Genomic DNA, 15,525 nt, shown 5'->3' on the forward strand with positions numbered 1-15,525 from the left:
TTAATAAAGCATAGTGAGTTTATTCTCCAGCAACCATGAACACCTAAATCAGATTACATGGAATTCCGTTCATCTAAAATTGGTGAATTTCATATTTTGGAAGGATCAAATCAAGTCAAGCAACTCTTCAAATAAATTAGATTCTTCACTACAAATTGAGAAAGTAAATCTATCTGTGGCTATTGTTTTATTTCCACTGTGTCATGCAGATTTCTTTGTAAAACATATCCACTATTAGATTAATATTTCCTTCACACTGCTGCTATGGTGTCCTTTTTCATACACTGCTCATTTCTAGTTGATCTAGGTGGATCACTAAGGTCTCCAAAGTGTCTCTGAACCCTGCAGACACACTTTTCATTATTGTTGTCTCAATGTGTTTCTCACCCCTCGCGCTGTCCTCTTTTCTCTGGTAATGGAGACGAATAGAGAGCGGGTTCAGGTTGACCTCCCTGGCTGTTGCCTGCTGTTATCAGATTTTCATTGGAGAATGTGAATCTCCTTCATTGATTAGGACATAATTGGCTCTAATTGTGGAGTGTGTGTGTGTTTACCAGGCAGGGGGCGACTTGTTGAAGGGCAGTCCATCTCATAAATGATTAAAAGAAAAGTCTGTTCTCTTTGTGTTACGGTCACAGGTTAATCTCTACTCACTCAGATAGACCGCTGCTTTTAATGTGTTATATTGTGTATCAATGCAGCATTGATTCCTTAAACTATCTCCGGTTATTAAGTGTTTTACTGGCTCTACTGACTGGAAATGAGACTTATAAATAAACTGATTAAAACGGAAAAAAGGCATTTACATGTTTTTGCAAATACATGAATGTAAAGCAGTTCTATCACCCTAATCCTAACCCTGAAATGTAGGCGAGAAACCTTTTTAGCTAGAAGACTACCTCTTAGTCTGTCGGTCCAATATTTTGGTCTAGACTTAACACATTCATGGTCCCCAGTGGATGAACATTATACCCCTGACCTTTCCTCTAGCACCACCATCAGGTTAACATTTGTGTTTTTTTTGGTCAAAGGTCTCAACAACTATTGGATGGATTGCCATGGCATTTGGTTTAGACAAAATGTTCCCCTCAGGATTGACTGCAATACCTCAGTAACCCCTATACTAGAGACATTCCCATCATCCTCAGCTGTAGCCTACTTGAGTGTGTTTAGTGCTAATGAGCATGCTAACAGTCTGAACTAACATTGGCAAAAATGGCAAACAATTCTTGATGTTACATATGTACCCTATTCAGGCTGCTGTTTTAGAGTACCAGTGCTTTTTTCATTTCAGTTCAAGCACTGTATACAGCGTTGCATAAAGCATTGGACTGTGGTTAATAACAATAATATCTCACTGTAGCAGGTTGCAGACACTCTGCTCAGAACTATTCTTATCTATCATATTAGTTTTTATGTTTAGAAATACTAGATGGAGCTATTTTTTTTTACAGAGTTTTACTTTGTTATAAAGGAATTTCCAGTGGAAACTGGTCACATTTGGATCTGTGGATTATATAGACCAGTGGTTCCCAAAGTAGGGTCTGGGGACCCCCAGAGGTCCTTGCAAGGGTTCCAAAATCCTATCAAATGGGGGTCTATGGTCTAATTTGTGTCAGTTTAGGGGTGCTTGGTGTGAAAAAGATTGAGAACCACTGATATAGACAAGATTTATGAAAATACTCTATTGTATTGGGGTGGAGACAGATCTCTCAACCTGGACGATTAAAACCACAAGTCCATATGACTGGATACCACTATAGGTAAGAGAAATATATTCTTTTTTTATAATTTTGATGAACCAAACCTTTATGTAAGCATCAATGCAAGACGTGTCCTGATATACAGAAACAATTAATCAAAAGAGAAGAACAACACAATGTGGCACAGAGTCATTTCTAAGAACTACACTGATACCATGGACATGACTAAAGAAAAAGGGTTTATATCACACATTTCTTAAAGTCTGTTTGTGGTCATGGTCATATCTATGAGAATGTTGGATATACAGTAAAATGTAAATGATCACTGCACATTTTAAAAGAAATCTGCCAGGCCATGAGAAACAAACATAAATGCAGATATTGCAATATTTTGGGAACAGGACTTATTGAGAAATCAGCGGATGATCACTGATCCTCCACACTGATTCTATTTCATTTTGTTGGGATTGTTTCGGTCTTTTCATGCTGAGGTTTCAGGATGAATATCATGAAATCACATTATACGCTCTGTCCAATAAGCTGTCCGTGCATGATTTATGGCAGCGAGTGTTTGGGTATCAATTACTAGCCCTCAACAATGAAGCCAGCTTTGTGCTGGATGTCTGTGCTGAAAGGAATTAGGCAGTTTGATGGTATCAGATCTGATGACTCTACAGACACATGCAATATGGTGGATGGCAACAGTTCCTCAGGCTCTGAATGAGGCAAGTGACGGAAGGATTGAGAACATCTTCAGTCCAAACATGAGGATGTCAACAGCTTGTAGAGGGTCTGTCTGAATTCTATTGTTCTCTTTCATATTTAAGTCTTCTAATGAAGTTTCTAAATATCAACAACAGCCTGGACACAAGAACATTTCCAAATTCTCTATTTCAGCTTCTAAAATAGGAAGATTTTCTGGTTTCTTTAGTCCTCTATGAGAGTAAACTGAATATCTTTGAGATGTGAACTGTAAGTCGGACCAAAACAAAACATCTCAGGTTTTCTGATATTTTATAGACTCAAGAACTAATCTACTAAGAAAATAAACAGCAGATTAATCAGTAATGATAACCATTGGTTGCATCCATACATGAGTGGATATATTGCTATGTCCTATTGAAATTCACAGTCCCAAGAAATACTACTCAAGTCAGTCTGATGACAAAAATGACTGTAGAATGTCATTTAATCCATAAGCTCAGTATTAATATTAAATAAAATACTCTAATTTCTGGTAGTTATTACATTTTCTGTTTTCAAAAGGTACAAGTTTCAGCAATAACAAACGGTTTTAGATTTTACAATGGAAAATAAGATGTGAACATTGTTTATGAATTGTCTGTTATTTTTATGTTGTCACCATCACAAATTGAAAGTTATATGAAAGATCTAGTACTTGTGTCCCTGCATTAGACCACTGGGAAATTGAACAACTCCTTATGAGCTTATGAATGAATACAAACAAAGGGTTTCAGGTACATGCCCTACATACATGTTGCATTGCTTCAGCTTAGGTAATATTCTGTGTGTATTGTCCTTGTTATTTAAACCTACAACCCCCCCCCCCCCCCCCCCCCCCCCCCTCACACTCAAAAATCCCTCAATGAACAGAACATTTACACAACTACAACATATACAGTAGGTCATCAGTTTGGGGAATCATTTCACTGTTCACCTGTGTTTTCTTTTCTTTTAAACAAACCAACAGCATACAGTGGACACACAACCTCTATTTGGACTGAGACTAGCCAAACTCTAATATGCAGGAAGTTATGGAAAGCAGCCCACTGGCACTAGACTAAGGAAAGGCTGTGAAATCAGTGTAATATCACACCTGTAGTGTTTACACATTAAGTGTGCTAGATTTACTCAAATCAGAGTTAAAATTTAATTGGCATAGATAATTGGCATCTTATGAGTTGTAGGGGCATAAGCTAACAGCTGCTGCACATTAGCAAAAATATGCCGAGGCAGGTGGATCCCTCTCACACACTCACACTTAAACACACACACACACACTGTAAAAGATCTTGGATGGGCTGAGCAGGCATATCTGCCTAGGAAACGATGGGAATTTAAAGTGTCCTCCGGCCACCTAGTGAATAGAAGATAAATGACCAAAGTGTGTGTGCTCCACTAATGAGCACGCTCCTATTGTTGCACACAAACCGCCAATTGATTTCACATGAATCTCCAACTAAGGGGAAAAGGAAGAAGCAAACTCTTCAGTTTCGCTGCTGGAGACTGTTTAAAAGACCTTCCAAACTCACAGGAGGGCTCTTTTTATTTAGCAAGACTGTGACGACTGCACACATGCTTCCCTAATTACTTTACCTTAATGAACCCTTTGTAATGTTTGTGGTGTATTGTGGGGAAGATCTAAGAATTAAAGCACTGCTCTCCGATGCAGACGCAATGTTTTGTAAGGATGTCTGTGCGCTAACTTGGTTGTTAATCTTCATTTATTCAAGGAAGCTGGGCTGAACTCCATTTTTTCAGCAAAAGTCAGCCTTAAATTTGTACAGTGAGCTGACCAACACAATCAGTTTACTACTGTAAGGACCAAACACCAAACAGTTTCAAACTAAATTCTATGAGAGTTTATCTTTGGTAAACCTTAACATGCTAATTTGCACCATTGACCAACACATAGAAGAACGTCTAGATCTTAGAGGGAACAAAGAGGGACACCAAAATGGAGTAAGCTAATATAACATTATTATGAAATGACACTGTGGAGTATAAAGAGGTTTGGTTTGCCATCAGTCAGGATCATCAGACAGGAGTTAATGGTTTTGGTATGCATCTTGGATAAACTCGCTAAATAGCAAGGTAGCAAGCTAGCTAGTAGTAAAATCCTAGGACTAGCTAGTCACAACAAGGTAGTTAGCTTGCTAATCCTACCATTTCACTGGCTAGCCTGCAAGTAGTCATGACATCATATGGCACCACTTATTATACTAGGAACTACCTGGCTTTAAAAAGGACACTAACCCACAGGAACACTAAAGGACCATTCCAACAATTTGGGTAATATTATAATTTGATTGACATAGACATACGTCATGTCACAGATTGACCCCTCAGCATCTGATTTCGTCATGTGCTAAGTTGATTGGCTAGACAGGAATTGTGGCGGCAGATACTCCTGGCTGGTGATTTATCCATCACAGACTAATTTTAGCAGATTCGGCCCGAAAGGATGGTAGTTTTGAACTCTTGTTGGATGATCTACGTAATGTAGCCAGTGTTGTTCTCAATCTCTTCACTGTCTGAGTCACCTGCTACCACCAGCCTCTATCTGCTCCCAACACTGCCCTTACACACCCCGCCACCGCAAGGTCCTTGATGTTATCAGAGCAATTTGGCCCTGCTTTAATCATTGGGAAAATTGAGCAGCCCCCCCACCTCCCCCCTCCCTTGTACTTTGGAAGCAGACAAAGTCCAATCACTCATAAGAGCGGTTATTGATTGATGTAATCTTATTGGAGGTGAGGTGGTGGAGGGGACATGATTGATTGCTTTTGTCTGCTACACGTGTTGCTCTCGGTTGGCAATTCGTGTCCACTTTCATCTGGTGTTTAATCTCGGTGTGAAGTTCTCAGATCTCACCCTCCCCTCTGGCGTCACCCTGGGACCTGTCCTCGCCGGGCGGCAGCGATGGCACACAAATCTAAGCTGGCCTTCATAAGAACTCATCCACCTCTCCACAAACGCTGTCACATTTGTGTCCAGGTTTCATGAAGAGGAACTGTCATTGCTCGAGGAACCGTAAAAGTGCCTCCATTCATCCACATAGCTTCTGGGAAACGTTCACTGATGTATCACCGCAACTAAATTAAATCACACTGATGAGGACGTAGATGACACAATATCAAATTGAGTCAGTTGGACAGAATTGAAAATTATATATCTAAATGTGAACTCTTTCGACACTGAAATGTAACAAGATAACTCAACTTAAGTGAACCAGGGAGAAGCAACAAATCTTACTGATTTCCTGGACTACTTCATTCATCTTATAAGTGGATTTAAAGAGGAGAAGTCAGAATTCCAACCAAAAGGCACCAAAAGGGGTTTTGTGTTGAAAATCCCAGTATAATGAACCTTATCTAATAAAAACAGTCAGCATTAAGTTCACATCTACAGCAAAATATGTATATGGATTGCAAAATATCTGTCCATAAGCTAATTTCCAAATGTTATCTAACATATTCATACAAAGCCTTTATTTCTCCAGAGTGGCATTGTGGAATTGCACAAAGCATGCTGTGTTTTGTAAGTGAACACTGAAGAAAGCAACAGAAATGAAAGCAAGCCTACGAAACATTAGCAATGGTTACGTAACCATAACTCTAAACCTGACCCACCCATCACTGTGGCCACATATAAGTAGTATGAGATAATGATCAATGCTGAAACTAGACATAACTACAGCACACGATGAGTACCTACATGAAGTTTGCATTAGCCACGATAAGCTACTAGGCATACCAGTTATTGAACAGCATCTGAAACCCCTTCCTCTTATATATTTCCAATGTCAGATACAGAAGGACTGTGTCTGATGACAATTCAACATATCAATTTTAGTTTGTGGTGGAGGTATGAAATCACTTGAACTACTGCCTTTTATGCATGTCCAAGTAGGTATACTTATATATGTATGTATGTCCAAGATGTATGTCTGGAAATGTGAAAGACTGTCTCAAAGTGTGCACCGGTATCTCAATTTGAAAGATTATAGCATGTCACACCCTGCTGTGATGGAAAGCTTTTACACCACATTTAAGTGCGGCCTATCTGAAGATATATACTCTTCCAATGACACGTGATGCATACTATCCAAACATATGGCAGCCTTAACCCTGACCCACCTTTCTCACTGTGGTCAAATATAACAATTATGACATAATGGTAAAACCTAAAAATTTAGTGTACTGAAATTAATTAGGGTGAGTTTTCCTTTGAGGTATAATTTTTTTCTTTTAAAAAGTTAGAGTCTTTTAGTGTTAATATATAATTTAAATGTGAGTAATTGTTTAATTGTTTAGGGCATAATCATTTTGCTTGCAAATTCTGATAAGCTTCTCAGAGGCTGATCCCCTGGAGGATGGCACATTCAGTAAGCATTGGTTCCCATGTTCTCCTTTCCTTATCAAAACCAAACCAGATTACAAAAAACAATGACAAAACTAATTGACAGAAATGAAACACTGAGCTAAACAACCTTAATGATGAGACATAGAACCTGGTGAAGTATTGATGCTTGTTGCTTCCCAACTGCTTTGTGCCCACAGTCATGAGTCCATGTATCGACAGTGGGGGTCTGCGGCCTCAAAAACTTCTTTTCTCTCCGGCAGTCCCGGTGTCTGAGCCCAAGTGGCTGAAACAAGGCAGTGGATTTATCACAAGTGGGCAATGCAATTACCTTGGGAGTGGCCACGTGACAGAAATCAATATGACACAAAGCACTCAGCCATTGACTCTCATCCATGACAAAGTGCGCTGCTGTCTTTCCATAGAAAGGAGTGGATTATTGGACTTTGCAAGCCTCCTACTTTTTGATTTATTGTTGGGTCACTGCAACATTATAAAAGAGCCATTGTTTTACAAGAGGGGGATGTAATGAATGGAGTGCTGAAGTCGCACCTATGGAGCAAGCCAAGTTAGAACGGCCTTTATTAGCTCATCTGGGCACAACTCATTCACAGCTGGGATTTAAGGAAGGGAAAGAGAGCTGATCTGCTTCTCTCACCTGGTAATTTGCATGTGACTGAAGTTTCTCATATTTTCCAGCAGGGGGCCCCAGTGAACTGGGTACAATGCTGGAGGAGAGATGATTTCAGCAGCAGGTCTGTGCCCTCACCTTTGCAGGACAAACTTAAACCCTGTAGTCTCTGATCCAATGAGAAACTTGGTCTACACTACCAGTGCATTGCTAGTGAGATACAAACAGCTTGTAGCACAATGCGACTCCTTTAAAACAAGTCTATGACAAGGTAATTAATTAAGATATAAAGCACCCATAGGGCTTTGTGGTTCATTTTAGTGTGTAATGATTAAAAAATGGGAAAGGAGGCAACACGGTGCAGTAAAAATGGGATAAGACAGAAACCAGTTAAGGAGGAGGAGAAAGAAGAGCCTGTACCTCAGGAAGCATTCGAGCGGACCCACACTGTGGCGGAATCAGTGGGATAAAGAGACGGGGGGAAGAAGCTGGGGAGTAATAGATTTTAGCTGCTTGGCCACACTTCCCACATACCCCCAGCCCCAGCTCTTGTGTTTTCTGTTTTAATAGGGGGGAAAAAGGGTGAAGTCAGCAAAAACAAAATGCCGCCATTAAATCATCTCCCCGGATCCGGTGTCAGAGCAGTAATGGGAAACGCACTCATCATCGGAAAGGTTACTGCTTTCCAGAACTTCCTTGCTAGCTTTTCTCTCTCTTTATACCACGGCCCCTCCCCTTCCTGCGCCTCCCGGGCTCGGTCTCATCCCTTAACTAGAACGCAGCCGTAGCCGAACTGATCTCTGGTTTGCCGGCTGCTGTTTAGTCCCCAAAGACCCCGGGGTCGAGGATGAGGGATTGGGGCATCTACAGTTCGCCACGGTGAGTTGATTCCATCTCGAGGAGATGCCACCAAATGATGCTGACACCATTGTTGAAACTAAAATGTTTTCTTTTCTCTCCTGCAATTTTTTAAGGAACAAATGCTGACCATCCAACTGCAGACAAAGTGCCTGGTGTTACAGTATGTTTCCGTAATGATATTTGCTTTTTTCACTGCTGGGAACAGCAGTAGTGGTCCGTCCAACACTTGGGTCCGCAGCAAGATATCTCAACAACTATTGATCAGAATGCCATGAAATTTGCTGTGGATATTCAGAGTCCTCAGAGTACGATTCTCATTCTGTTTCGGGTGGTGTTAGTACTTTGCTTTGGCACCAACCACTACCAAAGTTAGAGCCCAACCAATAACTGGACCACCAATAATAGCTTATCAAATATTGATATGAACACATGCCTTTTACTAAGAAAAAACTAAATGTCAGTACAAAAATGCCAGCAGTACGTTAGTCATTTAGGAACTTGTGTTCATAATTTGTTTTAACAAGCTTATTTTGTCCATCCTAATACATGTCTTTATCACAACTCTTTAATAACAAAATTCAAGGGATCCTTATCAGAAAAAGTTTAATGTTCTGTTTATTTAGTAAAATAACATCAGCATATATGTTGTTATCTGATTTTTAACTCTCATATGTAATATTGGGTTTGGCATCAGGGCTTAGGCTTTAAAACATTTTCTTTTAGAGCCACCCTGGGGCCCAGACGTTAACTAACACTCATATATTGTATCTCACAACCTAACAGGCAAGGTTCTATCAAATTTGCTCAGGTGATAAAGCCTTTTATATTCTCTCCAGGGTCCCGTCTTTCACTTCTGCTCCTGTTTTAAACATTGTTACGTGTGATGGCGCTCTGATTGGATGGACAAACACAGTTTAAATGATTATATAATTATTGTAAAACTTGTCAGTGTTTCATTGGTTGTATAAGAGTTGTCAGCTTTAAGGTTCTATGCTCTAAATAATTTGAAGAGGTCTTGGGTCTTTTTCAGATGTGGGAACTTGTTCTGCAAGCTTTGACATGAAAATGGTCCAAAGTAAAGGTCAGGATATTAAACATTGCCAGCTGCAGTCCAAAATGAAAAAAACTGACTTTTACTTTTGAAATATCTGTTCACACCTGGGTGGTGACTGCAGTAAGAGAATCCAGCAGATCAGCTGAAGACTGTACTCTGTGTGGGCCCCCCACCAACAAGAAGGCCACTTCCCAGGTGATAAATCACAGATGACAGAGGGCATTACACTCACAAACGGACCGCCGCTGCTGCACCTTTAGAGCAATTAATTAGCTGGCTGACACTCATTTATCACTGCGGCAATAAGGTGAAAAAGTCAAGAGTTTATTAAAGCTCTGCTTAATTTTCAAGAGCTATAGGCCAGAGGCTGAGACACTTCACATACACAACAGCAGCGACATTCACATTCTTACTTCGTACAGTATCACAGTAATACAGTACACAATAAATCAGAAATATTCCCTTAAAGGTATTTCTGTAAACAAATGTAAACAAGAGTGTGGCAAAAAAAAACTAAATTTAAAAAGTAGTCGCTTCAAGACTACATCACAAAACAGAGTTCAACTCTGCTGACAACACAAAGTTATGATATTTAATCAAGTACGTAGGCACAAAAAGAATATACATGAATGTTTGGCCTCTTCAATAAATACTGTACACATTGTCACACTACACAGCTACCTGGCATTCAAATTCTACAAGACCACGTCATTTATTTTCAGTTTAAAAGTATTGTACAGATCTGGGTAAATAGATATAGCCATGCATTGTAGAACTGACAAGCAGTTTTTTTAGACTGACTGAGTATGAGTGATGAGAGAGGACTGGTCAGGAGTCAGCAAGTCATTCTGCACCGAGATCTCATCTCCAAAGACAAACCCAGCTTGGTGTTGTTTCTGGACACACTCCAGAGAGGCAGAAGCAGTAAGCTGCATGAGTTTGACTGCTCCCAAAAGCATGCATATAGGGCCCTGGATGGGCAACAGAGTGACATATGAGGGCAGAATGTGACACTTGTCATGAGCCCTGACAGAGCAGTAAGCAGCTGTTGTTTTGACAGCACTGACTATGGGCCACCAGAGACCTGGAGACAAAGCTGGGCTTCTTTCTGAGTACGCATCAGTTTAACTGTCACTTCAAGATATGGAGACAGAGGAAGACTTCTAAATGCCTAAAGACACTAACCACATTTGTATTCATATTTAAGTACTATTATGGCTAACTACACTATTGTGTTTCTACTACAGATGCTGTAATGTAGCATTACTTTTCTGCTACACGTCAATACACCGGAAACTGTTTGCTTTTCTATACACAACACTGACTTTTCTTCATACTTCTGCTTCTCCATTTACTTTAAGGAAACAAAACACAACACTCAAGTCTGGGGAAGTCTTGGTTCAAGTGTGTCTACAATTAACCGAATTCACACTGAAATGCTCAGGGTGATTGGGTGGCAGATGACTTCAATCAATAATACTGATTGGCACTGATGAGAAGTCGTGCAGGGAGGGCAAAAATGCAAAGTAATGTCCTCATATTGATTAAAAAAGCAATTGTTTAAAAAGAATTCCATATATGTTGGTTGCACCTAGAGGCATAGAGAGGATTCATCGGGAATATAGTCCTTAAACAGAAGATGCAAATATCAACTGTTCCAAGCAGTGCAGCAGTTTTAGAGCACTTGCTTTCCACACTGCAAGCAACATGATGAACGGACCGAGAATCTTCTAGTCATTTCCTACAGAGCCAAGCAGACAAACTAACTTGGCAGCCGCTGGAGCGGTCGAGAAACTCGCCAGATTTGTACAATCTTGTTACGCTCAACGGCCGTCAGATTAGAACGGAAAACTTGTTGATCTTAAAATATCCCGTGCTTCATGGAAAAACTGCTGCAGTGCATCTTCAGTCAGATATCCTGGAACTAAAATCTTATTAATGAAATAATCAAAAATGGTTTCTTTTGTTCTACTGAATCAAACTTATTCCACTCAGTAGCATTCATTCTGATCCCTTACTGTCTGATGTCCTGTCCCAACATCCTTACTCAAAAAGGAAATACATCACAATAAGGAAGTGATGATACCATTCAATGGGACATTAAAGATGATAGGACTCAGTCTCATAAATGATATCTGAAACAGTTGTATTCACACAGTTGATGGTTAGCTCTGAAGTCATTCTTTACTTCTACTTTAGTTAAATGCTATCCTGAGTAGCCCCAGAAACATACTGTAGTTACTTACATGAATTGTATGAATACATAAATGCTTTTATTTTATAAGTGAAGATCATTGCATACATGCAACTGGAGCTACAGTCTGTCAAAGAAAAATGAATGACCCATCAACCAAGTTCCTGGTAATGTGTAAAAGCAGTCCAACATTAACAGAATTGGCTTAAAGAAACCTTTTAGGATTTGGATTCCTTATTTTTTTGAGACTCAGACAGTCCCACTCAATTTTCGTTGGACAGTTGTTGGTCCAGTTTGGATCAGAGGTTCGTTGCAGGCCGGCATGATGGTCTTGTTCTTCAGCCTGACACAACCGCCATTCTTCAAACGCCCTCAATTTGCCTCTCTCTGTCTCTAAGCCAACGGTCATCTGTCCCGAGTTTTTATGGGAGGTGAGGTGGCTGCCCCGGCTCTCACAACCTGTGCAATGCAAAGATAGAAAGAGTCAGGGCAGCACACCTCACACCCCGACCAGCAACCCTTATCACTTTAACGCTGTCTCAAGACTATGACAAATAAATACACACACTTCAGTATTCAAGTGTTGAGCTTCTTTTTATTTTCTATCTCCATGACGTTGCTGTTCTCAGCATGGACATAGTATCATTTCAAAGCTGTCATAAATCTATTTCTTGGGTAGTTCTGATTCTACCTTTGGTTCTTCTTGATGCTGATAAGACACACCACTATGTAAACTAAAAACAGACTAATTATAAAGCTACGTTGTCAAAAATATATATGATAAAGAAAGCTGAGCCTTAAATAAGAGGTCAGCATCAGTGAGTGGTGAGATTACCTACCTGACATGGTCAATTAGGCCTAACGTACATTTCATTACCGTGTACACAGCACTTTCTACATCAACACAATTTATGATTTATATCATACGCTTTTAAAACAGAAATACATTCACTGAATCATTTGAAGTGTTTCTACTTTGCTGGTTTTTCTATCGCTACAGCGGGATTAGAAATATAAAAGTCAATAGAACTAACACTTCCTGTTGTTTATATTAAAAGCCTAGAAGGTAAGGGAGGGATTTAGGGCTGTGTGTGATTACATCATTTTTTTTTTGACTGGTACTACTTATATACATTATATAAACATTTTATGTTTATATAATGATCTATTTTTGCATGAGCAACTGAAATTTCTCTGAAGCATGACATTTGCTTGTGAATGCATAGAAATACATTACATTGTATTTTTAAGGATGCATCATTTATCTGTGACTTTTACCACTATTTTGGAACTGCTTTTGCTGTCAGAACAACAGCCTAAAAATCCACAATCAGTTTACTGTCACAAAATGCATAAAGAATGACTTGGTAATCTAAATATTTTGTGATTAATTGTCTGTAGATGAATGAATAGTTTCAGAATATGTTTTATGGACAGAGGTTTAACTGTGGTGAAAGACACACAGTAGAAGTAGTTAGAATGAAATAGCAGTATTTCTGTTCAAAAGAAAAACTAACAGCTGACTGGTGAGTATGGTGTGACTATTATTGTAGTGACATTTGTATGTAGGGATATGCTTTATAAAAATGACAGAATATACTTAAACATTTTGAAAATTAGGAAAAAAATCATGAAATATAAGCCTGGTTCAAATAAAGGTCTGCTTCTCTGTCCTGGAAGTGAAGTATTTACAGTGTATTTGACTGTCACACTGGGAAACATTGAGAGGGTTTTCATACTTAAAAGGTTAAGCACAACTATTCATATAGTCATAAACTGGTTCAAACTACCACAAGAAAATTACAGTTTTTTGAAAACCATCCACGAAGAGAATTGAGCTCAGTCAGCAGTTTGATGAGAATGTGGAATGGAGAGAAGATTTTTATGGTAAAGATTGATCACATGACAATGTGCTGACACGCTGCCTGCTGTGATCAATTTTTTGTCTTTTTCACAGAATTCCAATGTCAAAGAAGATTCCTGTTTATTAGATGCCTGACACCTGAAATCCCAAGAAAGAAGCAGAATAAATTGTGCTATTCATTATGTCTTAATGAACTGTGCAAATGTATGTGGCAGGTCAATATAGGGGGCCTATGGAGAGGATACCCTCAGCCCCCTCATTCTGCACAGCAAGGCGGCCAGAGCCTAATGAAGACTGAACTTTAATCATCAGGAGGATATGGCTGCCTCACAACACACTTACACACATACACACTTACACACACACACAAGCGTTCCCTCACCTCACAAGGTTTTCGTTGTCACCCGGTCCTTTGCAGGTTGTACACTCAGTCCTCGTGTCGTCTGCTTTGGGTTTTTTCTGCATTGTAGACTGGCGTTGTCGGCGTTCCCGTGGCAGTGGTTCCTATGGAAACATGGCTGATTAGAATCAAGTGCTGTATGTGCATTTGTTAGTGGTTGCGATGTAAAAAGGAATGAAATGTTAAGCTGGGGGAGAGATGTGGAGAACACTGGAGCATTATCAGTTGAATATAATTAATGGAAATAACTATGAGTGTTAGAACCATGTGGATGCTTCATCCTCTGCTTTCTGGATTCAATGCATTTATGTGTCTAATTTTATGTGAATAAAGAATCTTTCAAATTCTGGTTATGATGCTGTTAGCTTCAGTTTGTAGAAATATGAGTGAGTCTCAATGAAAATTGAGTCTATATGTTGGTTTTTGGAAATTCATGTAATTGATGGAGGAGTGTGTTCTGCTGTCTGATACAAACACTGCTGGAAAAGCAACACTTATTATATTCCTTTCAAGTATGTCACATATGTTGGGGGAAATACATTTGAATTCTTTATGTGAGTGATATAAAAAGATAAACAGAGCTAGAGCTTGACTCCTGTTTGCCTAGCTTAGTATAAAGACTGGAAGCAGGGGGAAAGAGCTAGCATGGCTCTGCCAAAAGTTCACCGAGCTGCATTTCTACATCTCACCAATTAACATAATGGGGGGGGGGGGTGAGTTCACAGTCGGCTTTTAAAAACCCCCAAAACAGAACAACTTTAGACAAAATCAGGCTAGCAATTTCCACTTGATTCCAGTCTTTATGCTAAGCTAGGCTAATAACATCCTGATTTCAGCTTTGCACCGAGCACACAAAAATAAAGTGAATAAACAATAAGTGAATGATTCAGAGTGTTATTATTATTTAATCCATACACCATTTAAAGCTTCATAAACCACATCAAAAGTTTGGTTGCTTTTTAAAAAATGAATGTAATAACTGATACCAGACTTTTTAAAACTAGTTATTTTCATCTTCATAGTGGTGAAATATGTTAATTAATCATTTTTAATAGTTTTCTACTCCTACAATCAACAACTAAGATGATTTTTCTATTTTTTAGTCCAATAAACACATTTCTCTGTAATGATTTCTACAACTTTAGAAATAAAACCTTGTATGAATAATAGTAAGTTATTAATAATAAGAAATGTCCATCATGTCAGAGGTTGATGGAATTAATTAACTGATGTCTTATTTTTAATAAAAGAGACAATATGGGTCTTACGTACAGTATTTGGAAGATATAATGACTTTCTGCTGAATGAAATAACAAACCTCAATTTTATCTTCTCTGTCTTCACAGATGGGAATTCTTTTCCTCTTCTGCCCTCTGGTTCTCTGTGAAACACAAACATTTTCACTTTTAAGCACCGCTCAAAATCATGATGCAGTTCAATTCTTACTCTTACAATTCTGTCCTCTAAGTGTGTCTAAAGGGGGATCATTTTCACCCCCAACCTTTACACATTCAGCTTCATTTCTTCTATCCAGTCCCCAGAATCCAGATCAGTTCATTCAAATGTGATATTTTCATCTATTTACTTTTCTATATTACCATTTGTCACAACTGTTTTATGGACTTTTTTTGCTCTAGATTTTGCCTCTCAGGCTTCAGTCTGTCTTCCCTCTGACAGTTTTAACAGAGTAATGAGCTCACACCCTGCATACTGTC

General features: G+C 39.1%; 1 protein-coding gene across 2 annotated transcripts in view; it reads right to left on the reverse strand.

The window, feature by feature from the left end:
- Nucleotides 1-15,525, reverse strand: part of phf14 (PHD finger protein 14) — a 90,735-nt gene that overhangs the window by 23,727 nt on the left and 51,483 nt on the right. The window contains exons 15-17 of one of the 2 annotated variants that reach the window (XM_053334597.1): nucleotides 15,129-15,191; nucleotides 13,793-13,914; nucleotides 9,662-12,005 (exon numbers count right to left, since the gene is read on the reverse strand). In XM_053334597.1, the coding sequence (XP_053190572.1) occupies nucleotides 11,999-12,005; nucleotides 13,793-13,914; nucleotides 15,129-15,191 (192 nt within the window). In that variant the 3' untranslated portion in view covers nucleotides 9,662-11,998. Of the gene's footprint in view, nucleotides 1-9,661; nucleotides 12,006-13,792; nucleotides 13,915-15,128; nucleotides 15,192-15,525 lie in introns of those variants that run through there. The other variant, XM_053334596.1, reaches the window with a different exon arrangement.

Source organism: Scomber japonicus, chromosome 15, assembly GCF_027409825.1.
Source record: "Scomber japonicus isolate fScoJap1 chromosome 15, fScoJap1.pri, whole genome shotgun sequence".
Classification (NCBI taxonomy): Eukaryota; Metazoa; Chordata; class Actinopteri; order Scombriformes; family Scombridae; genus Scomber; species Scomber japonicus.